Raw genomic sequence first — 27,207 nt, 5'->3', positions numbered from 1 at the left:
TGTCCTCTAATGGCTCTCACTCACTCATTAACTAAGTAATCTTGTTTACAGTTTATCCCTATGGTCATCCCAATCTTACCCTGGCACCTCCCCCATTCACCGTGCAGTTATGGAAGTTTCATCAGCTTTCATTTCCCTGCCACTCCTCACAAAGGGTGTTTGACCTGAAATGTTTCTCTTCCCACATAGCTGGCTAGTCCTGGTGCGGACCTCCAGCATCTGTAGTTTATTTTGCATATCGTACAGCACTTCAAATTTTACTTTAATAGACATGGTCTATAGTGCAACTTGAAATGAAACCATAAATTAACAATTGCTTTGTTTTTCTAATCAAGTTTTAACAATTTTGGGAATTTATTTAAATTGTGACTATTTTCTTCACAGCACTCAACTTAGATACAGCAAAGGTCATGGATAATGCCCCCAACAGCTTCAGACATCTCTTACACCTGCATGGAATCGAGGCTGCTATTGAGTGTTTAATTCAACTGTGCAAAGAACCCTGAAATATGAGATTAATGCCATACTGCATCAAAAGGAAAATTCATAGATAAAAATCCATTTTACTCATTTATTAAGTGTACTAGTACATCAGGACATGCCACGACGACATTTAATTTCTCCTATGGCACTGTCACATAAAAATAAATATAGCATTTAAATATAAATTGCCAAAGAATATTTACAAATACTGGGACATTTCTATTGCATTTGTACAAGATTTCTACAAGTCATCTGTCCCGTAGTAGTCTGAAATTAAGGAAACTACATTTGAAAGTTAAGTTTACTCTTACAATGATAGTTCAATTCACAGCTTTTAATAAGTGCTGAGCATATAAAAACTCAAGTACAGAATGAGAGAGTGGTTAGTACCAATGACAAAATACATTATCAGTTGTAATTGACATTTTTACAAGTAAATCAGGACCAGATCAAATTAAAATTCTCAATGGGATGTTTGCAAATCAGTAATCCTTGAATGTCTCACAATAACACAAGGCACTATAGTCATATTATAAACAAGTAGGAAATTGCTTGTTATATCTTTTCAAAAGGCCATATCCACACTGTGTTCCATAAGGTAGAATACACATGTATTATGAAGCATATCTTCTAACCATCTTGTTGGTTCTGATAATAAAAAACTGAATAAATCAATTATTCAAGCTAAGTGGCAACAGATACAAACCACAGGTCCAAACTACTCCACCACATTCGGAATGCTCCTATCATTCATCTCAAGTTATTGAAATCAGTCTCTTTTATTTTGAAAGACTGGTGGGTAATGTAACAGGAACAAAATGATGAACAGTGATTGATCACTTTCAATATCTAGAAAGTACGATTGGAGATGTCCATAATAACTGAACTGCAAAACACCTCTCCAATCCAGTTAAATATTACTTACAAGTGTAAATTCAAATGGCACTAAACATTGAGGTATGATTGCCAACCACTCAAACTAAAATGTTTTGTCCAATTCTAAAATGTTGCTTGTGAGCCAGCAGCCAGAACAGTAACAATTTCAATTGAAGACCATTATTTTAAATTATTAACTAGTAAAACATTTTTAAACAAATTATACATATTTACAGAAATTCATCATATCCAAAAATCAAGTCACCTGAAAACACAAAGCAAAAAGCTAACACTATAGAATTAAAAAACAATTTACCTAAAAAGTCACATTCAAGTCAAATATATTTTGTTTCTCGAGTAAGCAATCCAGTATGTTGGCTACTTTTGAAATCACAAATGGTGTTACCATCACAGAGAAAATATTAACATTACTATGAATACAATGCTGACATTCAACATAATGGATGTTGACTTAATTTGCTTCAATTGGACAGGTAAAGAAATAAGAAGCCAGGGATTCATTTTTCTGATTAATTCCAGTGGAAAAGAGTATGTGCTACTGATACAAATGCTTCCTTCAGGTTGCCAGAAGCAAAAAATTAAAAAACCTCATCTAACAATCATTGAAAGTTTTTGACCAGATTTATCCATTTAAATACCAAAAACAAAGTTAGCACCCAAATGAAATTATAACAGATTTAACACCATGATGAAGTGGGAAATTACCTATACATTGTTTTGAACAATTACCTTAGTGCAATTTGAGCTAGGTAATATGAAGAACAGGATTAACGTTAAATGCAACTAGCACAACTGATTGTCCTAGAGACAGAATGCAGCCTTATACTGAAGAGTAATTAAATCAAATTGTATTGAAACCATAGAAACTACAGCACAGCAACAGGCCTTTTGGCCCTTCTTGGCTGTGCTGAACCATTTTCTGCCTAGTCCCACTGACCTGCACACGGACCATATCCCTCCATACACTCCTCAATCATTTCATTCCACAACAAAGTCTTCTGGGAAGATACTAGGATCAAGCATTATCCTCATGGTTATTTGGTGCAGATATCAAAAAAGAAAATCTGAAGAACTACATACTGTTTGTAACTCTTCAAAAATTAGTGATCGCACAAAATGTTTTTCCTTAAGATAGCCCATAATTTTTCTTTATTAAACCCAGATCATTCTGTTTATTTATTCAGAGCTACAGTACGGAGTAGGCCCTTCGAGCACCCCCCCCCCCGACAATCCCGATTTAATCCTAGCCTAACCATGGGACAATTTACAATGACTAATAACCTACCAGGCACGCCTCTGGACTGTGGGAGGAAACCGGAGCATCCGGGGAAAACCCACACACATTCTATGAAGAGGACGTACAGAGACTCCTTACAGAGGATACCAACTCCAACGCCCCGAACTGGAATAGTAACTCACCTAACTTTTTTGGACACTATTTTACAGTGGTTTCTGATTCTGCTATCAGGTAATGGAAAATGCTTTGACTGCCATTTTTAAAATTCAACAGGATAATTGTAGAAAACAAAATCAAAGATAATTTCACCTTCTTTTAATCCTGATGGGCCGCAACTGCTTATTACCGTTCAAGAAAGGTACAAAATAATGGCAACATAATGGAAAATCAACATGAATACAGGACCAAGATGTGAAAGAAAAACTATCTTCTCAAAAATGTGGAATTGGCTCAACTTCTCTTCAGACATACAGTAGACAACTGTACAGTCTTCACTATAAAATTATTACATGGGTCCAGTAATGCATCAGTTCAACTCACTCAGCTAGGAGTTAGGAGAAAAAGAATAATCTTAAGCATAATGAACCAGATAAAGAGTCCAAAAACATCATAGAAGCAACATTTAAATTCTACTTGCTGTATACGTTTTCAAAAACCAACAAATCTCACACAAGTTCAGAAATTTTGAATCGATGCACAGCTTTAGCTCCACAAGGAGACAATTGACATATTTCAAGAAAAGTTGGTAGAGGGCATTAAAGGAAATTAACTGGTAAAATGAATCAAATAAATTCCTGCAAAGTATTTTATCAAGGCCCATTTTCATCTCATTGTCACTTATGAAATCTGCTATGTCCATTCCATTCTCTTTTAACTTTCACTTACAACAGTTTGTGACTGTTCTATTGTTTTGTCTTGGATCTATGCTAATCCTATTCCTTTTTTTAAATATATAAAAGAACTCTCTTCATGCCCCTTTAATCACACTTTTCCAAAAATGCCGCAATACTTATTCCCCAAACCCTCACTCACTCACCACTTCTCACTCCCTAGCAACTCAATTTTTTTCCTGTCCTAAGAGGCATCTGTTTCCACTGTTATGCTGTCACAAACGTAGCTCAGTAAATTGTACATATGGTAACTGTTAGCAATAATTGATTTCCCTTTTCAGCTATTTCACATATTTATTCTATCAACAATAGTTCATCTTTTAACTATTCACTTCTTCTTTACAGCTGATAACATTGTGTAGAGCCTAATTTAATGCACATTTAGACATTACAATTTTGATTTTGGTCCTATGGTACGAAGTAATTGTTTTAATTATGACTACTTTTTTTAATCTTATTAACTTTAGAATGTTTGTGCACCTTAGAAAGCAGCTAAAGAGCACTGATGTTTTAATGCTTAAAATGAAAAAGCATGTGATCAAACACCTGTAGTTTTCACAAAGTACATTTGAGTGAAGAAGTTACAGAATCCACATATTGAAGTCATAGAGGAATATCATGGAAACAGCTCTTTTGGCTGAACAGCATCCTCCCTGATAGTCCCAGTCACATTTAACAATTACAAAAGAAGTTTCTACTGCTGCTCCATAGCAAACATTACCTATTATACAGCATACCTACTACTTACAAGAAAATAAATCCAAGAGAGAACCACATTAGGAAGAAAAAAAGCATGCCAACTACAAGCTTAATTCTAACTCTGAAGTTAGGGATATATTTAAATAATGATGATGCATCCTTGCCAATTTCTGTTCCTGAACTCTATAACTGCTAATCAGCATCCATGGACTTTGGAGCAATATTAAGATTTGCATTCAAACATCATCTTAACATAGGAAGTGCTCTTTCCACTTGGTATTTTTCCTAAATACAAGAGATTCATGGTTATCCAATGAAAGCAAACTCGAAGGGCCAAATGGCCTAATTCTGCTCCTATATAACTATAATTTCAGTGGCACTTTTCTGAAGTGGTTAGATCATATTTAAAACTACATTTAACGGTTACAATTATCTGCACCAACTGCAGCAAATTTCAGTGACTGGCAAGACAAATCTGGCACAAACTGAAGCTGTAGAAAAACAAACTGCAAAATCTAGCAGCAGTTTGAATGATGAGCCAAAGTGAAAAAGTTTTAATCAAGTTTATGACTATGGCTGTAGCCTTGAACTACACTTGAAAGCACAAAGAAAACTAATAGCAGCAGTGAAAAACGCCCTTCCTTTATTGTTAATGGAAAATCCTCCTACAGTTTTCAATGTTCTTTAACTATAGTCGTTTTCTTTCAACTGGCTTTAAAACGTTCACTTCACACTCTATACTGACATAACTTGCTGAAACACATCTCAGACACAGACAAAATGACTCTGTTTAAACATAATCTGCAGTTTCCCTTCTAAAGATAGGTACCACACTACTCCAAAAGAAAAGCTGTCCTTAGTGCTATTATTGAGGAAGTACATGCTTTACTGAATGCAGATAACCAGTCTAAATTGTGATAATGTTCAAAATCCAAAGCTAGTCTTACTGTCTTCAATATTCAAAATCTCAAGTTTATTTCCTAAACTTCACATACTGGAGATTATGGCCACTCAGTCAGTGCAGTCATTTTATTAAATATTACATGAATATTTATGTCCAACTGAAACTCACACAGAATGAAAAAATAATGTGCATTCTTCATATCCTCTGTAGACGTTAGGACTGGTAACATCTTTCTTGGTCCTTGTATTCTGCAAATAATAGTTTATGATTTTCCCATCTAATTTATACTGGTGTGCAATATTCTCATATGGTTTGGGGTCCAAATCAAGAATAGAGATGGAATATGCAAATGATGTCCTTGAGGTCCTAATTATGCTACTTGGTTCAGGTCTGAAAAACAAAGGATAATTTGTAGACATTGTTAACTATTAGAATTAAATAGACAGTAAACAAAATTAAACAGTCCAGTACAGTACAGACCAGGCCCTTCAGCTGACAATGTCTGCACCAACCATACCGCCAATCCAAACTAGTGCCATCTACTGTATCTGTACATGGTCCATACCCTCAATTTCTTGACTATTTACGTGTCTGTCTAAATGCCTCCCGAACTTTATTATCATACTTGCTTCCACCACTTGTGCTGGTACCTATCACTCTCTATAAAAGAAAGACTTGCCTCCTAACTAAAATTCCCCTCCTCGAAAGACATGCCTTCTAGTATTTGATTATTTCCACTCTGGGAACGAGACCAGTTACTCTAAACCTATAAGCTTTATACACCAGGTAGGTGGCGGAGGGGAGATGAAGTAAGAAGCTGCAAGATGGTAGATGCAAGAGGTGAACGGCTGAAAAAGGAGGAATCTGATCAGAGAGGATAGTGGACCATGGGAGAAAGGGAATGCCAACTATCACCTTCAACTATCCTACTTTATCTCCCTTCTCTAGCTTCCCCCTCAACTGGTTTCAGCTATCACCTGCCAGCTTGTATTACTACTCCTCCCCCCCCCACCACCTCTTCTACCTTCCTTCCCAGTCTTAATGAGGGGTCTTGGCCTGAAACATCAACCATTTATTCCTCTCTATAGATGCTGTCTGACCTGCCACTATTTTCCAGCATTTTGTGTGTGACATTTATAAGACCCGAGTCACCTGCTTTTACAGGATAGACTTCTGATTAGGATCACGTAATTTAAACAAAAATTTAATGAAAACATTCAAAAGTGAATGAGAGTTATATATCACAGAAACAGGCCCTTCAGCCCAACCAAAATGCTCCATCCAAGCTAGTCCCATAAGACCAAAAGACAGAGGAGCAGAATTAGGCCATTCAGCCCATCTGCTCTGCCATTTCGTCATGCATGACCCATTTCTCTCTCAGCCCCATTCTCCTACCTTCTCATAACCTTGCAAAAGTTTGGCCTATAACCTTATAAACTTTTTCAATCCATGTAACTGTCCAACTGCCTTTTCAAATTTATTCAGTTTTATTTAGAGATTCAGCACGGAATAGGCCCTTCCGGCCCTTCGAGCCTCACTGCCCAGCAACCCAATTTAACCTGAGCCTAATTACGGGACAATTTACAATAGCCAATTAACCTACTAACCACGACGTCTTTGGACTGCAGGACCCAGAGAAAACCCATGCATTCCAAGAGGAAGACGTACACACCCCTTACAGCTGACGTTGGAATTGAAATCTAATGGCCTGAGCTGTAATACTGTCACACTAACTGCAACGCTACCTAGGAGCCTAATATCTCTTATTGTACCTGCCTTAACCACTTCCCCGGCAGCTCATTCCACACACATACTACCTTTTATATTTACATAAAAAATCTACAGCACAGTGCAGGCCCTTCGGCCCACAATGCTGTGCCGAACATGTACTTACTTTAGAAATTACCGAGAGTAACACATAGCCCTCTATTTTTCTAAGCTCCATGAACCTATCCAACAGCCTCTCAAAAGACCACAGTTGCTGGCAGCCCAATCCATGCACTCACCGCTCTGTGTAAAAAACTTACCCCTGACATCCCCTCCGTACCTGCTTCCAAGAACCCTAAAACTGTGCCCTCTCGTGCTAGCCATTTCAGCCCTGGGAAAAAGCCTCTGACTATCCACACAATCATTGCCTCTCATCATCTTATACACCTCTATCAGGTCACCTCTCATCCTCCGTCACTCCAAGGAGAAAAGGCCAAGTTCACCCAACCTGTTTTCATAAGGCATCATCCCCAATCCAGGCAACATCCTTGTAAATCTCCTCTGAACCCTTTCTATGGCTTCCACATCCTTCCTGTAGTGTATAAAGGCATCCGTTAATCTTGCGAGACCATGGATCTGCGCCTGGAAAGTCTTCACTCTCCAGGGCACAGGCCTGGGCAAGGTTGTATGAAAGACCAGCAGTTGCCCATGCTGCAAGTCTGCCCTCTCCACGACACCAATGTTGTCCAAGGGAAGGGCATTAGGACCCATACAACTTGGCACCAGTGTCGTCGCAGAGCACTGTGTGATTAAGTTCCTTGCTCAAACACACAACACGCTGCCTTGGCTGAGGCTCGAACTAACGACCTTCAGATCACTAGTCGAATGCCTTGGCCACTCCTGTAGTGAGGCTACCAGAATTGAGCACAGTACTCCAAGTGGGGTCTGACCAGGATTCTGTACAGCTGTAACATTACCTCTCAGCTCTTGATCTCAATCCCACGGTTGATGAAGGCCAATGCACCATATGCCTTCTTAACCACACAGTCACGGACCCCAAGATCCCTCTGATCCTCCACACTGCCAAGAGTCTTACCATTAATACTACATTCTGCCATAATATTTGACCTACCAAAATGAACCACCTCACACTTATCTGGGTTGAACTTCATCTGCCACTTCTCAGCCCAGTTTTGCATCCTAACAATGTCCCGCTGTAACCTCTGACAGCCCTCCACACTATCCACAACACCCCCAACCTTTGTGTCATCAGCAGATTTACTAACCCATCCCTCCACTTCCTCATCCAGGTCATTTATAAAAATCACGAAGAGAAGGGGTCCCAGAACAGATCCCTGAGGCACACCACTAGTCACCGACCTCCATGCAGAATATGACCCGTCTACAACCACTTTTTGCCTTCTGTGGGCAAGCCAGTTCTGGATCCACAAAGCAATGTCCCCTTGGATCCCATGTCTCCTTACTTTCTCAATAAGCCTTGCATGGGGTACCTTACCAAATGCCTTGCTGAAATCCATATACACTACATCTACTGCTCTACCTTCATCAATGTGTTTAGTCACATCCTCAAAAAAATTCAATCAGGTTCGTAAAGCACAACCTGCCTTTGACAAAGCCATGCTGACTATTCCTAATCATATTATGCCTCTCCAAATGTTGATAAATCCTGCCTCTCAGGATCTTCTCCATCCACTTACCAACCACTGAAGTGAGATTCACTGGTCTATAATTTTCTGGGCTATCTCTACTCCCTTTCTTGAATAAGGGAACAACATCTGCAACTCTCCAATCCTCCGGAACCTCACCTGTCCTCATTGATGATGCAAAGATCATCACCAGGGCTCAGAAATCTCCCTCGCCTCCCACAGTAGCCTGGGTTACATCTCGTCTGGTCTTGGTGACTTACCCAACCTGATGCTTTCCAAAAGCTCCAGCACATCCCTTGTTCTTAATGTCGATATGCTCAATCTTTTCAGTCTGCTGCAAGTCATCACTACAATCGCCAAGGTCCTTTCCGTTGTGAATACTGAAGCAAAGTATTCATTAAGTACCTCCGCTATCTTCTCCAGTTCCATACACACTTTTCCACTGTCACACTTGATTGGTCCTATTCTCTCAGATCTTATCCTCTTGCTCTTCACATACTTGTAGAATGCCTTGGGGTTTTCCTTAATCCTGCTCGCCAAGGCCTTCTCACAGCCCCTTCTGGCTCTCCTAATTTCATTCTTAAACTCCTTCCTGCTAGCCTTATAATCTTCCGGATCTCTAACATTACCTAGTTTTTTGAAACTTTCGTAAGCTTTTCTTTTCTTCTTGACTGGATTTTCAACAGCCTTTGTACACCATGGTTCCTGGACCCTACCTTCCATTCCCTGTCTCAATGTAATGTACCTATGCAGAACGCCACACAAATATCCCCTGAACATTTGCCAGATTTCTGCCATACATTTCCCTAAGAACTTCTACTCCCAATTTATGCTTCCAAGTTCCTGCCCGATAGCTTCATATTTCCCCTTACTCCAATTAAACGCTTTCCTAACTTGTCTATTCATATCCCCCTCCAATGCTATGGTAAAGGAGATAGAATTGTGATCACTATCTCCAAAATGCTCTCCCACTGAGGGACCTGACGCCTGACCAGGTTCATTTCCAAATACCCGATCAAGTACAGCCTCTCCTCTTGTAGGCTTATCTACATATTGTGTCAGGAACCCTTCCTGAACACACCTAACAAACTGCACCCCATCTAAACCCCTTGCTCTAGAGAGGTGCCGATCAATACTGGGAAAATTAAAATCTCCCACCACGACAATCCTGTTATTATTGCATCTGTCTCCCTATCTGCTCCTTGATGTCCCTGTTACTATTAGGTGGTCTGTAAAAACACCCAGTAGAGTTATTGACCCCTTGCTGTTCCTAACTTCCACCCAAAGAGACGCAGTAGACAATCCCTCCGTAACTTTCTCCTTTTCTGCACACGTGACACTATCTCTGATCTGCAGTGTCACATCCCCAACTCTTTTGCCTCCCTTCCTGTCCTTTCTGAAATATCTAGAGCCTGGCCATTCCTGCCCTTGAGCCATCGAAGTCTCTGCAATGGCCACATCATATCTCCCAGTACTGATCCACACGCTTAAGTTCATCTGCTTTGTTCATGATACGCCTTGCATTAAAAGAGACACATCTCAAACCATCAGTCTGAGCGTATCCCTTCTCTATCACCTGCCTATCATCCTTCTCACACTGTCTACAAGCTTCCTCGATTTCTGAGCCAACTGCCCTTTCCTCCAGCGCTTCAGTTCAGTTCCCACCCCCCATCGATTCTAGTTAAACTCTCCTAACAGCCTTAGCAAACCTTCCTGCTAGGATAATGGTCCCCCTCAGATTCAAGTGCAGCCGATCATTTTTGTACAGGCCACTCCTGCCCCAAAAGAGGTCCCAATGATCCAGAAATTGATGGTAAGTTGATCGTGAACATCCTGAGAGGCAGGATTTATGAACATTTGGAGAGGCATAATATGATTAGGAATACTCAGCATCGCTTTGTGAAAGGCAGGTCGTGCCTTACGAGCCTGATTGAATTTTTTGAGGATGTGACTAAACGCATTGATGAAGGTAGAGCAGTATATGTAGTGTATATAGATTTCAGCAAGGCATTTGACAAGGTACCCCTTGCAAGACTTATTGAGAAAGTAAGGAGGCATGGGATCCAAGGGGAAATTGCTTTGTGGATCCAGACCTGGCTTGCCCACAGAAGGCAAAGAGTGGTTGTAGACGGGTCATATTCTGCATGGTGTTCGGTCACCAGTGGTGTGCCTTAGGGATCTGTTCTGGGACCCCTAATCTTTGTGATTTTTATAAATGGCCTGGATGAAGAAGTGGACGGATGGATTAGTAAATCTGCTGATGACACAAAGGTTGGAAGTGTTGTGGATAGTGTGGAGGACTGTCACAGATTACGGTGGGACATTGATAGGATGCAAAACTGGGCTGAGAAGTGGCAGATGGAGTTCAACCCAGATAAGTGTGAGGTGGTTCATTTTGGTAGGTCAAATATGATGACAGAATATAGTATTAATGGTAAAACTCTTGGCAGTGTGGAGGATCAGAGGGATCTTGGGGTCCGAGTCCACAGGACACTCAAAGCAGCTGTGCAGGTTGACCCTGTGGTTAAGAAAGCACACAATGCATTGTCCTTGATGAATCGTGGGATTGAGTTTAGGAGCTGAGAGGTAATGTTACAGCAATATAGGACCCTGGTCAGACCCCACTTGGGAGTACTGTGCTCAGTTCTTGTCGCCTCACTATAGGAAGGATGTGGAAGCCATAGAAAGGGTGCAAAGGAGACTTACTTGGGGAGCATGCCTTACGAGAATAGATTGAGTAAACTCGGCCTTTTTCCCTTGGAGCGATGGAGGATTAGAAGTGACCTGATAGAGGTGTATAAGATGATGAGAGGCATTGATCGTGTGGATAGTCAGAGGCTTTTTCCCTGGGCTGAAATGGCTAGCACGAGAGGGCACAGGTTTAAGGTGCTTGGAAGTAGGTACAGAGGAGATTTCAGGGGCAAGTTTTTTTTTCCCTCACAGAGAGTGGTGAGTGTGCGGAATGGGTTGCCGGTGACGGTGGTAGGGTCAGATACAATAGGGTCTTTTAAGAGACTCCTGGACAGGTACATGGAGTTTAGAAAACTAGAGGGCTATGGGTAACCCTAGGTAATTTCTAAGGTAAGGACATGTTCGGCACACTTTGTGGGCTGAAGGGCCTGTATTGTGCTGTAGGTTTTTCGTGTTTCTAAATTTGAATCCCTGCCCCCTGCTCCAATCCCTCACCATACATTTATCCTCCACGTTACTCTATTCCTATACTCAATGTCACATGGCACAGGAAATAACCTCGAGATCCCTACCTTGAGGTCCTGCTTCTTAACTCCCTGTAGTCTGTTTTCAGGACCTCGTCCCTTTTCCTACCTATATCATTGGTACCAATATGTACCATGACCTCTGGCTTATCACCTTCCCACTTCAGGATGTCATGGACGCGATCAGAAACATCCTGGACCCTGGCACCTGGGAGACAAACTACCATCCGTGTTTTTTTCCTGCGTGTACAGAATTGTCTGACCCCTTAACTATTAATTTCCCTATCACCGCTGCCATCCTCTTCCTTTCCCTACCCTTCTGAGCCACAGGGCCAGATTCTGCGCCAGAGGCGTGGCCACTGTTGCTTCCCCCAGGCAGGCCATCCCCACCTCCAACAGTACTCAAACAGGAGTACTTATTGTTAAGAGGGACATCCACAGGGGTACTCTCTAGTATCTGACTCTTGCCCTTCCTTCTCCTGACTGTTACCCACTCATCTGTCTCCTCAGGCCCAGGTGTGACTACTTGTCTATAGCTCCTCTCTATCACCTCCTCACTTTCCCTGACCAGACTAAGGTCATCGAGCTGCATCTCCAGTTTCTAACCCGGTCACTTCGGAGCTGCAGCTCGGCGCAGATGCGTGCCATCCGGAAGGCTGGGAGTCTCCCGGACATCCTACATCTGACACCCAGTACAGAACACCGGCCTCACAGACATACTTCTTATTTCTGTCCTTCATAACTAACTTACCTCACCTCGACCCATTATCACCAAAGCCCCGTTGAGCCAAAGTCCTCCTACTCTGTCTGTCTCTACTCCATCGCCCACTCAAAAAGCTGTCTTCTTTTTAAACTCTTCCTGCCAGTCTAACTTGTTGACGTCCACGCGCCTGTGTAGTTGTTCCTCGATCCACATAAATATCAAGCCCGACCTTGGGCCAGCAGACCTATCCACCAAAAGCATCTCCAGATGATGCATACTGTACCTTGTTTTGCATCACACTTACAAACTGTGGACTGGCATCCACAGCTTTTTGGAATGCATTGTTCCAAACTAAATCCACAATACATTTACTTGGTATTTTATGTGCCAAACATAAGGACAATTCCATATTTACAAACTATAGATAATGCTTTCTTTTGAAACTGCATACAAACTTAACACCTTCTGATTCACTTCCATCCCACAGATGCCAGCATCGTCTGGACTGGGATTCACAGTTTTTTTTAGGAATGCATTGTTCCAAATTAAATTCACAATACATTTTTAAGGAACAGAAAACTGGTAGCTAAAGCCATTTGCTAAATGTAAGTGACCTAAACCGAAAAATCACTCTAACAACTTCCATGCCCTTTGTTTCGTGGCTATCTGGAGAAGACAAATCTCAGTTCTATACTGCATACATACTTTGATAATAAATGAACCTTTGAACTTAAACCATAGAGCAAAGACTGGAAGAATTCTACAGTCAATGGTGGTAGCAGAGTCTTTCCACAATACAGAGACTGAGGTTTTTAAACCTGTGAAATTGAGATTTATTAGCATTCTGCTTTGTTTCATATTTTATTATTTAAATTGAGATTCACCAGATTTTCAGACAGAATCAGGCTTGGGATCATAAATAGCTCCCAATAACCTTTGGAATACACAGGAATTCGTGTTGTTTCATACCCAATTCAATGTGGGCTGAACAGCTGTCTTTGTCAAGATCTCAGCTCAGTCTGAGTTGTTTTTTTTAATTGGTTTTTCTTTTAGGCTTGTAGGAACGGTTTTGGGGACAAAGAGGAGACTTAGAGGTCAGAATGGGGTTTAGGGACAGAAGTATGGGGGAATTAAGGTCAAGCCAGAGTCTAAACCTCTGCTCTGGTACTGAAGGCCAGCGACAAAGACATAGGACATCCATGGTCGATGCTGGGTCAGCAGACCAGTATTGCCCAACCCTGCCTCGAGTCAGTGAGTTATTGGCAGGTTCCACGTGAGAAGAAAGAGAATTGATAAAACCTAAATCGAATTGATATGAATTGATGAAACCTAAATTCGAGGCCTAGTGTACGGTGATCATTGAGTTCTGGGGTCAATGCCGAGGATTGAAGTCCAAAAGTGAATGAGAATTCCAGAAGTTGAAGCCTAACGTCAGAGTTCACTGGAGGCTGAAGGCCAAAGACAGCCAGTCCTGGGGTTGGAGGACTGTGTATGTGTGTGGGTAGGAGGGAGAAACACTGCTTGTTGTTCTGTTACTTGTTATGTTCTATGTTGCTCTGCTGAACTACACCGCATCCTTGGGGGTATCTTTTGTTAACAAAAATGATGCATTTCACTGCACATGTGATAAAGAAACCTTGCCCTTATCCATTTACACTTTACAGATTTATATATTCTAGTTATTTCCATCATTTACCAATCTTTAAATTTGATCTCACTTTAATACATTTTCAGCAAGAAACCCCTTACCTTTCCTCCAGAAGACAAGGAGAAAGTGCAATCATAATGGAACAATCCTTGGCTGTTGTAGCAACCCTGTATTGATGTATCTGTTTACAGAAACAAAATAATTTCCTGGTCATTACAATTTTTGGAACAGATTATAAAGGCCACCACTTTTACATCAAAGTATTTACAGACCAGGGCTACCAGGAGAAGATCTGGATCGGTCTAACTAATCATTGGGTCCCTATATGAGAATTCTAAGAACAGAATGAAGAAACGCATCTAGCTGAATTTTAAACATTTTCAAGAGACTGTTGTCAGTTCTGCCTGTTTTAATAACTAATCCTTAACTCAAGCATTTAAAAAAGTTATTACCAATAAATTCAATAGCCCAAATCTGTCAGTTAATTAATTACTGAAGTTCCTTTGGCAAAGTATATCTTGCAAGAAAAAGTAATGAACAGAATTTGCACCAAAGGTCAGACTGACAGTACAATTTAATATATCTCAAAATTCCAGCTCACATGAGTGAGCCTCAAGAAATATTTGCAGCTGGAGACCAGTGAATGATTGTAAATTTTCTGCAGTTTTCTAGCAGCTACACTGGAGTATATAGGGATTATTCCAAAAGACAAATAAATTTCTCTTTACAGATGCTGCCTGACCTGCTAAGTTCCTCTAGCATCTACAGTCTCATGTCTCCCTATCACTGAAACTTGTTCGTTTAAGTTTCCAAGCAACCATATTTTGTCCAACAGTTGGCTCTAGAATTAGGCCAGGAACTAAGCTCACGATAAGGTTAATTTGACAAGATTCAGTAACTGGAAAAGCATAATTATCAACACATTAATATGTAGGCACAAAAAGAATTAAGCCTACAGGATTATACCAATGGTCCAAAAACAACCTAATCTTTTCCATCAGATCTGAAAACAATCACAAGTCAGCTTGCTTGCTTGTCAGTCATGACAGAAGCTCAGCTCCACCACTAGAGTGCACAGGAGCTTTATGCAGAATCCAGCAGCAGAGACGAAACATACCAGATACACATCCCATACTGCCCTTCACCTTTACATCGGACCCTATTGACTAAGTGGGAACACCCAATTTGATCGAAAAGTCACATTGAGATAAATGGTTTATTTATTTTTGCCTATAGTACCTTTGAGTTGTAAAGTAGATTTTTAAAAATTTTTCTTTGACACCTTTTGAACTCTAAATTTTTCAAGCTGTAAGAAATACATTAAAACAGAAACAAAGGCTGGGGAGTATTAGGACCTTTAGCTCCATAAGAAGTTTGAGTAGGATGACAACTAGAGAGTCTAGTATGGATCATTATGTCTCCAAAATCAACAGAAATTCACTTAATTTTGTTTTAAATAAAAATTGACACTGCATATTAAAAACATTAATTTTACCTTTCGGGCTGCATAGTCCACTGTTTCATCATCTTGTGAAAAGTCTGATAGACTTTTATAAAAAGATTCATCGTAAGGCCCATCTAAATGTAGCCTACTCCTGCAAAGTGACAAATGGAAATAGCAGTTAACTAAATCTATGCTATACCAAATGAAAAGTTACATTAAATCAACTCTTGACCAATATAACAAATAAGTGCGCCTTCCTCAAGGGTTTATTGTTTTAAAGTACCGACTGGTGGCGTAGTGGTATCAACGCTGGACTTCGGGACGAGAGGTCCCAAGTTCGATTCCAGCCGGCTCCCTTGCACGATCTCCATCCGTGCTGGGTTAAGAGCTGGTGATCTCTTTATAAAAACTCACCCGGCAGAAGGCAATGGCAAACCACTGCTGTAACTTGCCACGTACACGATTCCCCAATACGTCAGAGTGGCGTGGAAGGAAATTGCCCGCTAACCGGAAAATTCCGGATGCGACATACCTTTTCATTGTTTTAAAGAAGAGAAAATATTCGAAACACATAGTAAGTCAAGCAGTATCTGAGGAAAGAGAAAACGTTAATATTTTGAGCCATCTGAACATTCTGACAGAAGGTCTCTGGCCCAAAATGTTAACTGTATTTCTTTTCCACGTACACTGTGCCTGTTGAATGCTACCATTTTTTTAAAAAGTTTTTTCATCTTTATTAATAAGGAAACATGTAAACGGAGTGTTAATCAGTTAATTGTTTCTGGTGCCATCATATTCCTTCCTTTGTTCTGCTTTCCACAGAACTTAAAAGAGACACTACAAACCACGCTTTCACATTATTGTAAATAGAGGTAACTATTACTGCATCTCATTTAATTAGAAAGTTAATGAGATTAATATAAAAACGAAGAAAAGCTTTAAAGACACAAATTACTAAAAAAAAACCTTAAAATTCACACAACTGTACTGAAACACGAGTATTCTATGACAATGATATGTATTGTCCAAAGACAACTCGTCGATTGATTTTTGAGCAGGCATTTCAGTTCCTGAAATAATTAAATTGTATAATATGCATAGAGAACAATACACAGTCTAATTATTATAGTAAATGCAAATACCCGAAGTAATAATTTTTAGTAGTAGTTCCAGGGTTTCCACCCCAAAACCCTGCTGCATCTTTCCGGTGCCAGTCAAAACAAAGGAACAACATAACTAGACTGGACTTGAAAAATAATTTTGGTTAAAGATAACTTTGCCTGAACTACAAGATAAGTAAAGTTAGGAAGGAATTCTTAGTCACATGTATGAAGATTGTTTAGTAGAATTATTTCTTTAACCAATAGTTTTCATATGTTTTATGTCTGGTAGTTCACAACCTTATTACTTGGAAAATCAGCAGAGCACAGCCTTCACCGCCTAGAACAATTCAGCAATCTTACAATTGATATAACTTCACAATATTAGTTAATTTACAAACAACAACACTATCATTCTGTTAGCATATTATCATCAAAACTTTAAGAAAATGATCTAGCAACGGGAAATAAATGCTGCTTCTCAGTAACAACCATTTTCCGAGACTGAATTCCTTCAGTTTTTAGTCTTACAGCACCCTCAGGTGGTGCCTCCTCAGAAATCTTTTTTGGTTACTGTAAACCACTTGAAACAAAACACAAAAATAATTTCACAATACTTGTGTCATGTAGGAATTTGAAAAAAAACAATAAATTGACTTTTATTTAATATAATACATTTAATTGTATAACAGTGTTGGTGCTTTGCAATAGTTCAACAAAGCTAAAAATATTTTATTGAAGATTTCATTTGCAATGTCTCAGGCTTCCACTTAAGTGTCTAACAATAATCAGCCAGCATTGACGGATTCCAGTTGCCCTGATACCATTTCTCCATGACCACAATGCCTTTCACCATGCTCATCACTAACAGGGCAAAGATTTGTAGGGAAGAAATCTAAATGGGAATACAGAAAATGAATCTAGTGACATGCTACACTTCATGGTTTTGTATGCTTGAAGCATGTTGTCAACTAGCTGCATGTAGTTTGGTGCTTTGTAGTTGCCAAGAAAATCTTCAACAACATCCTTCCATGCAATTTCCAGCCCACTAGAAGTTCTTCAAATTGCTGGTCATTTTGATGAGCTGATTGATTTGTGGACCAACAAAAATGCCTTCCTTATTCTTGACATCAGTTTATTATGGGAAACATCTGTCTCAAATATTGAAATCCTTGACAGATATTTTTATGCCTGGTGACAGTAAATTCCATTCTTGCAGTCTTAGACCCAGTAATTCCGCTTTTGCCTTTGACAAATCCAAGTCTCTGACCAGGTCATTTGACTCAGGCAGAGTTATCAGATAAGGCTCACTCGACGTAATGGGTTCAAAATCCGTATCAATATCAGTGTTGTTTTCCATTCCTGGCTCATGCATCATGGCACCTTTGTCTGCCTCCTCTAAACTCCATGTCTCTGGTACCTTCAGTACTGGAAGACAATGGTCATGCAGCACAGGTCTAATGGCTGGCTGAAGGGAGCTTGGGGTATTCAATGAATTTTTTGTTTTTAGCAGAGAAACCAGACACACTGGTCAGAAAGAAGTAGCAGTATGTCACATGATCCTTTAGCTCTCACCATATCATTGGGATGGCAAATCGCATTGATTTCTGCATATCTTTGAACCAAACTCTAAGATCAACAACAAATATTGAAGAAGTAACAGGGATCACGATCTTTCAAGAATCACTTGAGTCTGACATGGTCCCGGAAGATTGGAAGATTGCAAATTTCACTCCACTCTTTAAGAAAGGAGGAAGGCAAAAGAAAGGAAATTATAGGCCAGTTAGTCTAAGCTCAGTGATTGGGAAATTGTTGGAGTCTATTGTTAAGGATTACGTTCTGGGGTAGTTGGAGACTAATGATAAAGTCAGTCAAAGTCAGCATAGGTTTTTTTAATGGGAAGTCTTGTCTGACAAATCTGTTAAAGCTCTTCGAGAAAGTAATAAGCCCAGTGGACAAGGAGAGGCAAGTTTAACAAAATAAAAATCCTATGGCATTACAGAAAAGATACTGTTTTGGATAGAGGAATGACTGACAGGCAGGAGGCAGCAAGTGGGAATAAAGGGGACCTTATCTGGTTGGCTGTCAGTGACTAGTGGTGTTCCTCAGCAGTCAGTATTGGGACCTCTACTTTTCACATTCTTTGTCAGTGATTTGGATAATGGAATTGATGGCTTTGTGACAAAGTGCGGATAATACGAAAATAGGTGGAGGGGTGGGTAGTGCTGAGGAAGCAATGTGATTACAGCAGGACTTAAGACAAATTAGAAGAATGGGCAAAAATGTGGCAGATGGATTACAGTGTTTGAAAATGTACGATAATACCTTTTGGTAAACGGAAGAATACTGCGGACTATTATCTAAGTGACTAGAAGGTTCAAACTTCAAAGGTGTAGAGGGACTTAGGAGTCCTCATGCAAGACTCTACGAAGGTTAATTTACAGGTTGAGTCTGTGGTAAAGATGGCAAATGCAATGTTGGCATTTATTTCAAGGGGAATAGAGTAAGGAGATAATGTTAAGCCTTTATAAGACATTAGTCAGGCTGCACTTGGAGTATTGTCAACAGCTTTGGGCTCCATATCTCAGAAAGGATGTGTCAACATTGGAGAGAATCCAGAGGAGGTTAAAGAGGATGATTCCAGAAATGAAGGCGTTAACATATGAGGAGCATTTGGCAGCTTTGGCCAGTATTCACTGGAATTTCGAAGAATGCGAGGAATCTCATTGAAACTTACCGTATCTTGAAAGGACTAAATAACGTGGATGTGAAGAGAATGTTTCCTATGGTGGGGGTATCCAGAACTAGAGGGCACAGCCTCAAAATTGTTGGGGTGACCTTTTAGAACAGAGATAAGGAGAAATTTTTTTTAGCCAGAGAATAGTGAATCTGTGGAATACTCTGCTACAGACTGCAATAGAGGCCAAGTCTGTGGGTATATTGAAAGTGGAAGCTGATAGTTTCCTGATTGGTCAGGGCATCAAAGGATATGGTGAGAAGCCAAGTGTATGGGGGTTGAGTGGGATTTGGGATCAGTCATGATGGAATGTCGGAGTAGACTTGATGGGCTGAATGGCCTAATTCTGCTTCCAAGTCTTATGTTGCACAAGAAATATGAGGAGCCCAGATTTTACCTTGGTCACCAATTTTATCTCCAAAGTAGAACTCGTAGGCTTCCTTAATAAGAGGAGTCATGCTTCATCTCATCTTTGGCATTTAAGCAGATAGTTGTCAAAAATATCAGAGAAAGTATTGCAGCTATTGCAACATTAGCAGGACATTTTGCTATCACAAATATTCCTAAAAATAGTTAATTTATAATGAGTACACACAATATGTGATGCATGTACAGCCGATGTACATGTAAATGCAATGCATAGAACAGCGTGTGCATGATGCCTTTATAGCCTTTCTAAAATCTGTCCTGCCATACAGCATTCACCTTGCCTAAGCATAGAAAAGATACAAGATAGAAAACTTTTCTGCTTATATTGTGGGCAACATTTTAATTGACTTGAATTATGAATTGAAATAACAAATATAGCCGATTTGAAAAAGAAATAAATGGTGTGTGATAGGGAAATTTCATGGTGATTTTCATGATCAGCAGCACAAAATCCATAAGGTACACCCAAAAGTATCCAGAAAGCAAAATCTTTGTTGTTCAGTGAGATTAAAGGAGCTAATTGCAAAATTTACCAAGTTGACAAATACTAAAGATAAACTACCTACTGCATGAGACTAGAACAATCACAGTCTAGAAGCAACCTTAATCAAATAGAATTTAACACAGATTCAGAAGACAGTAATTGGTACCAAATAGAAAATTATGTATTTTCGATAAAGTAGCCTGTGAGTTTCTATAAACATTTGTGCACGAATCATTACAAATGCCTAACAAACCTGCTGGAATTCTTTGAGGAGATTACAAGTAGGATAAATGAAGAGGATGCAGTGGATGTTGTATATTTGAACTTTCAGAAGGTCTTTAACAAGGAGCACACATGAGGCTGCTTACCATGTTAAGAGCCATGGTATTACAGGAAAGTTACTGCATGGTTAGAGCATTGGCTGAGTGGGAGACAGCAAGTGAGAATAAAGGGATCCTTTTCTGGTTGGCTGCCAATGACTAGTGGTGTTCCAGAGGGGTCAGTGTTGGGAGCACTTCTCTTTACGCTGTATATCAATGATTTCGATGATTGAATAGATGACTTTGTTGCCAAGTTTGCAGATGATATGAAGACTGGTGGAGGGGCAGCTAATGTTGAGATAAAGGGTAGGCTGCAAAAGGACTTAGACAGATTAGAAGAATGAGTAAGAAAGTGGCAAATGAAATAAAATGTTGGAAAATGCATGGTCATGCACCTTGGTAGTAGAAGTAAATGTGCGGACTACTTTCTTAACGGGGAGAAAATCCGTAAATCTGAGATGCAAAGGGACTTGGGAGTGTAAAGTGTAACTTCCAGGTTGAGTCAGTGGTGAGGAAGGCAAATGCAATGTTAGCATTCATTTCAAGAGGTCTAGAATACAAGAGCAGGGATGTGATGCTGAGGCTTTATAAGGCACTGGTGAGGCCTCACCTTGAGTACTGTGAACAGTTTTGGGCTCCTTGTCCAAAAGATATGTTTGCATTGGAGAAGGTTTAGAGAAGGTTCAGAGAAGGTTCACAAGGATGATTCCAGAAATGAAAGGGGTTATCATACAAGGAATATTTGATGGCTCTGTGTCTGTACTCGCTGGAATTAGGATTAGAGGGGATCTCATTGAAACCTTTTGAATGTTGAAAGCCCTATACAGAATAGATGTGGAAAGGATTTTTCCCAGGGTGGGAGATTCTAAGACAAGAGGGCACAGCCTCAGGGTAGAGAGGCATTCATATAAAACAGAGATGCGGAGAAATTTCTCTTGCCGGAGGATGGTGAATTTCTGGAATTTGTTACCACAGGCAGCTGGAGAAGCCAGGCTGCTGGGTATAATTAAGGCAGAGCTTGATAGGTTCTTGATTAGGCATGGCATCAAAGGTTACAGGGAGAAGGCCGGGGAGTGGGGCTGAGGAGGGAAACAAAGGATCAGCCATCATTAAATGGTGCAGCAGACTCAATGGGCCAAATGGCCTATTTCCACTCCTATGTCTTTTGGTCTGATATGTAATGACATACCTTCACCTTATGCAGGCAGATAATGAGTGGAAAGGATTCTTATTTCAAAGGGAATTTTACCAGTTACACCGGTAGACTTAGATATGACAGATGGATCCATTGACACATGTAAAGTTCTCCATATTATGAAATTAGTCAACTAAGATGAAGAGTCCAATTTTGGGTCTTCCAGCAACAGGGAATAACAACATATGACCAGTCTATGAAACCGATGGGAAATGTTACCGATCTACTTCATAAAATAAATGCTGTAGCTGTAAAATCAGTGACGCCCATTCTTTTCCACGTACCCCTACAATTACATCATACAATTCCAACTAACCTGTCTTTGGGAAATTCTTCTAAGTGCTGTTGAACTCTCAGATATAAAGGATAAATTCCATCTATGTCCATCATATCAAGCATCTGCACTTGAAGAATCTGAGAAAGAACGGAGCCTTTTGGCAAGCCCGAATTCTCCACTGAGTGAATATCTGGAACCATATGAGATTTTGGTTTTCTTAAAAAATAATTATTACAACAAAAAAACTAAAATTGATTTTCATGCTGGAGTTTAACAATCTTCCACTGCAAGTCACATTTTTAATGCCTTCATCCTGATAATGTTATTTACGCAAATCTTCATCTGACAGCTCTCATTGTTGAAAGCTGAATATACGTATATTACATAGTTTTAGATAATGGATCAAAGGCACCTACCTCACATTAACAACATACATTTAATGAAACATTTAACTAGAATATTTGTAATTCTAAATAATCAAACAATATTCCATCTTAAAATTTGAAGCAAGCTTTGTTAGGAAGCCCATGCAAGTAGTGCTTTCAAAGAGTGACCCAAGTGAGAACGACTAATGATAGGGGCAAAGATGACATTTCTAAATTTAGAGCGCACTGCCTTGATACGAGGTGAGATACAGGCAGCAGAGCTTTTGGTTGAACCCATTAACAGAACTGAGGAGGCTGGCTGACAGAACATCGAATGTATAAAAGGTATGAAGAAGATTTTCAGTAAATTTCCTGCAGTTGGCTATATTAGGGATGGAAGCTGAATTCTTATTAAGATATGGCATGAGAAGCATTGCTTAGGATCAAAGAGGATGTAGATCTCAATTCTTTAGAGTGAAATCCCCATTTATTAATACAGTTTAAAAAACACATGCACCCCCCAACTACTCACAATAGAACCAAGACTGAAGCCAAGTATGGAATTAATTGAAAGAAAAGAACATCTGTGGCAGATGATAAATGCAATCATCTTGCAACTCTTGGCAGGAAGAAATTGTGACACACCTGAGAATGAATGTCAAACAACCATAGTGAGTGCAGTATATGTAGAAACTGATCCCATTTAAGCAGGTGAGGAAGGGACCTATGGGAAATGGCTTGAGATTGAAAAACAGAACAGGAAAGGAGTTGACGGTGAATATACCATCACCGTTCGCAAGGGTTCAGCGTTTTCCGGCAACCCAATCAAATCAGGAACAAGAGATGGCTACTCACAGTTCCAGGAGAGTTTTTTTTAAATTAAATGTTTGTGGACTTTCAGCATTTTTCCAGCAGCCCAGTCAAATCAGGAACAAGAGAGGAGGCTACTAACAGGCCCGTGCTTGACATCTTAAAAAGAAGCATTCACGGTCTTTCAGCATTTTCCGGCGGCCCAATCAAATCATGATTCATTAACAAGGGCAAATAAAAATAAGGCAGGGACAAGCAGGGCAGCCATTGTGTGAGTGGACCAGTATTTGAGTGGATAGGCTTTGGCTCATCAGACTTCGGCAAGGCAAGTATCTGGTAAATTTCGTCTCCTTCATTCTTCCTCTGTTAGTATCTAATATAGTGAAGGTGGCTCTAGGGGCTGTGCTGTGTTATTTGTGCGAGGCGTGAATAACCACATCTGCCCCAGGTGTAACAAGTTGCAGCCGGATTACCTTTGGAGTTGATAGGTGAGAGCTACAGAGGGGTAGTCGCCCCTAAGTTGCAGGAGGCAGGTACCTGGGTGACTGTCAGGAGAGGGAAAGGAAGTGGTCAGCCAGTGCAGAGTACCCCTGTGGCTGTTCCCCTCAATATTAATCATACTACTTTGGATAGCGTTGAGGGGTGAGTGATGACCTACCGGGCAAGCCACAGCAATCAGGTCTCTTGCACTGAGTGGCTCAGTAGGGGAGGGGGGGTGGTGGAGAAGACTGCAATAGTGATATGGGATTCTGTAGATTCAACAGACACCCAGATGGAATGTTGCTTCGTGGGTGCTGGGGTCAGGTCCATGGTATTCTAAAGGGGGAGGGTACTTGATACACACTGGCACCAATGGCATAATGTCGGAAAGGGAGGAGGTACCAAAGAGCAAATTTAGGGAGCTGGGCTGAAAGCTGAAAAGCAGGGCCTCCAGTGTATTAATTTCTGGATCGCTGCTTGTGCCATACACAGGTAAGGGTAGGAATAGGGTGATTTGGCAGATGAATGTGTAGCTGAGGAACTGGTGCAGGGGGCAGGGCTTCAGACCTCTGGCGCATCAGGATCTCTTCCGGGGAAGGTAGAGCTTGTACGAAAGGGATGGGTTACACCTGATCCCGAGGAGGGCCAATGTCATTGTGGGCAGGTTTTCCAGAGCTGCTGGGGAGGGTTTAAACTGATTTGACAGGGGGGATGGGAAGCTGAGGATGGGGCATTTGGCATACAAGCAGAGGCAATTTGTAATGAGGCTGTCAGAAAGGACGGACATGATAATGGAAAATTGCAGTCGGTGGAATAGTTGCAGTGTAATGGGGGGCAAAATCAAAAGGGATGATGGATACAGGACACAAAGTGTTATATTTGAAAGCAGGCAGTATACAAAATAAAGTAGAGGATCTTATCACGCAGTTAGAGATTGGCGGGTATGATGCTGTGGGCATGACTAAGATATGACTAAAAGATTATAGTTGGGAACTTAATATCCAAGGATTCACAGCGTATCGAAAGGACCAGCAGGAAGGTAGGAGGCGTGGTGTTGCTCTATTGATAAAAAATGAAATCAAATCCTTATGAAGTGGTGACATAGAATCAGAAGATGTAGAATCAATGTGGGTAGAGTTAAGAGAAATTGCAAGGGTAAAAAGACCCTGATGGGAATTATATACAGGTCTCTGAACAGTAACCATGATGTGCACTACAAATTACAATGGGATAGAAAATACGTGTCAAAAGGGCAATGTTAAGATAGTCATGGCAGATTTCAATCTGCAGGCAGATTGGTAAAATCAGGTTGGTGCTGATTTTGGAACCCAAGAGAGAGAATTTGTTGAATGCCGACGAGCTTGTGGTTGAGCCCAATAGGGGGATCCACTATTCTGGATTTGGTATAGTGTAATGAACTGGATTTGATTAGGGAGCTGAAGATAAAGGAACCCTTAGGGGAAAGTGATCATAATACGAACAAATTCACCCTGAAATTTGAGAAGGAGAAGCTAAAGTCAGATGAATCAGTATTACAGTGGAGTAAAGGGAATTACAGAGGCATGAGAGAGGAGATGGCCAAAATTGACTGGAAAAGAAAACTGGCAGGGATGATGGCAGAGCAGCAATGGCTGGAATTTCTAAGAGCAATGCAGAAGGTGCAAAATATATATACCCAAAAAAGGAAGTATTCTAAAGACAGATGACACAACCATGGCTAACGGGAAATCAAAGCCAACATAAAAGCAAAAGAGAGAGTATATAATAGAGCAAAAGTTAGTGGGACTACATCCCAGGGTTCTGAAAGAGGTAACTGAAGAGATTGTGGAGACATTAGTAATGATCTTTCAAGAAACACTAGATTCTAGCATGTTTCCAGTGGACTGGAAAACTGAAAATGTCACTCCACTCTTCAAGAACGGAGGGACGCAAAAGGAAGGAAATTGATAGGCCAATTAACCTGACCTTAGCAGGAAGGAAGATGTTGGAGTCAATTCTTATGGATGACGTTTTGGAGTACATGGAGGAACATACGGAGAATCTGTCATGTACTTTTTCTGGTGGATGGTGCTCAGAAAGGGGTCTCACCGATATACAGGAGGCCTCTCATTTTGCCAGAAAGAGCAAGATCTTCCAGTGGCCACCCATTTTAATTCCACTTCCCTTTCCTATTCCAACATGTCAGTCCAAGGCCTCCTCTACCGTCAGGATGAGGCTACACTCAGGTTGTAGGAGCAACACCTTATATTCCACCCGGGTAGCCTCCAACCTGAAGGCATGAACATCAATTTCTCGAACTTCCAGTAATGCGCGCCCCCCCCTTCACCATTCCCATTTTCCTCTCTCACATCTCCTTACCTGCCCATCACCTCTCTCTGGTGCTCCTCTCCCTTCCCTTTCTTCCATGGCCTTCTGTCCTCTCCTATCAAATTCCCCCTTCCTGCCCTTTATCTCCTTCACCAATCAGCTTCCCAGCTCATTACTTCACCTTCCAGTTTCACCTGTCACCTTGTGCTTCTTCCTCCCCTCCTCCAATTCCGACTACTCGTCTTTTATTCCCCAGCCCTGATGAAGGGTCTTGACCTGAAATATTAACCGTACTCTTTTCCAAAGATGCCGCCTGGCCTGCTGAGTTCTTCCAGCATTGTGCATCTGTTGCTTGGATTTCCACAATCTGCAGATTTTCTCTTGTTTCTGAGATGGAGGGACAGGTAGCCTTGAGGAAGCAGGGAGTTTGCAGAAGGACAAGACAGAATAGGAGAATGGGCAAAGTGGCAGATGGAATAAATCATAGACTATTTTCTAAACGGGGAGAAAATACAAAAATCTGAGGTGCAAAGGGACTTTGGAGACCTTGTGCAAGATTCCCTAAAGACTCATTTTCAGGCTGAGTCAGTGATGAGGATGGCAAATGCAATGTTAGCATTCATTTCAAGAAAAGTAGAATATAAAAGCAGATGTAATGCTCAGGCTTTATTAGACACTATGGAGGCCTCACTTGGAGTACTGTGAGCAGGTTGGGCCCCTTATCTTAGAAAAGACAGAATCAAGTTTATTATCAGGCATGTGTTATGAAATTTGTGAACTTAGCAGTAGCAGTTCAATGCAATACATGATAACATAGAAAGAAAAAATAAATAAGTAAATCAATTGCAGTTATATATACATATATTGAGTAGATTAAAAATAGTGCAAAAACAAAAATAATATATTAAGGAAAAAGTGAGGTAACGTTCATGGGTTCAATGTCCACTTAGGAATCGTATGGCAGAGGGGAAGAAGCTGTTCCTGAATTGCTATGTGTGTGCCTTCAGGCCTCTGTACGTCAATCTTGAGAACAGGGCATGACCTGGGTGATGGGGGTCTTTAACAATGGACATCACCTTTCTGAGTCACTGTTCCTTGAAGATGCCTTGGGTATAACAGAGACTAGTACCCCAGAGGAGCCGACTAAATTTACAACTTTCTGTAGCTTCCTTCAGTCCTGTGCAGTAGCCCTCCCCATACCAGACAGTG

General features: G+C 40.6%; 2 protein-coding genes across 3 annotated transcripts in view; one reads left to right on the top strand and one right to left on the bottom strand.

The window, feature by feature from the left end:
* The window catches only part of cenpp (centromere protein P), a 279,625-nt gene extending 278,467 nt beyond the window's left edge, over positions 1 to 1,158 (top strand). Inside the window, exon 9 of the mRNA XM_072280996.1 lies at positions 385 to 1,158. Within this exon, the coding sequence (XP_072137097.1) occupies positions 385 to 506 (122 nt within the window). The 3' untranslated portion in view covers positions 507 to 1,158. The remainder of the gene's footprint in view (positions 1 to 384) is intronic.
* ippk (inositol 1,3,4,5,6-pentakisphosphate 2-kinase) overlaps positions 558 to 27,207 on the bottom strand; it is a 120,446-nt gene continuing 93,796 nt past the window's right edge. Inside the window, exons 10-14 of one of the 2 annotated variants that reach the window (XM_072280988.1) lie at positions 22,076 to 22,226; positions 15,546 to 15,645; positions 14,152 to 14,231; positions 5,279 to 5,500; positions 558 to 3,161 (exon numbers count right to left, since the gene is read on the bottom strand). In XM_072280988.1, the coding sequence (XP_072137089.1) occupies positions 3,158 to 3,161; positions 5,279 to 5,500; positions 14,152 to 14,231; positions 15,546 to 15,645; positions 22,076 to 22,226 (557 nt within the window). In that variant the 3' untranslated portion in view covers positions 558 to 3,157. Of the gene's footprint in view, positions 5,501 to 14,151; positions 14,232 to 15,545; positions 15,646 to 22,075; positions 22,227 to 27,207 lie in introns of both variants that reach the window. The other variant, XM_072280989.1, reaches the window with a different exon arrangement.

This window comes from Mobula birostris, chromosome 16 (genome assembly GCF_030028105.1).
Source record: "Mobula birostris isolate sMobBir1 chromosome 16, sMobBir1.hap1, whole genome shotgun sequence".
NCBI lineage: Eukaryota > Metazoa > Chordata > Chondrichthyes > Myliobatiformes > Myliobatidae > Mobula > Mobula birostris.
The sequence above is the reverse complement of the archived record's forward strand: the minus strand, read 5'-3'. Positions and strand labels throughout refer to the sequence as shown.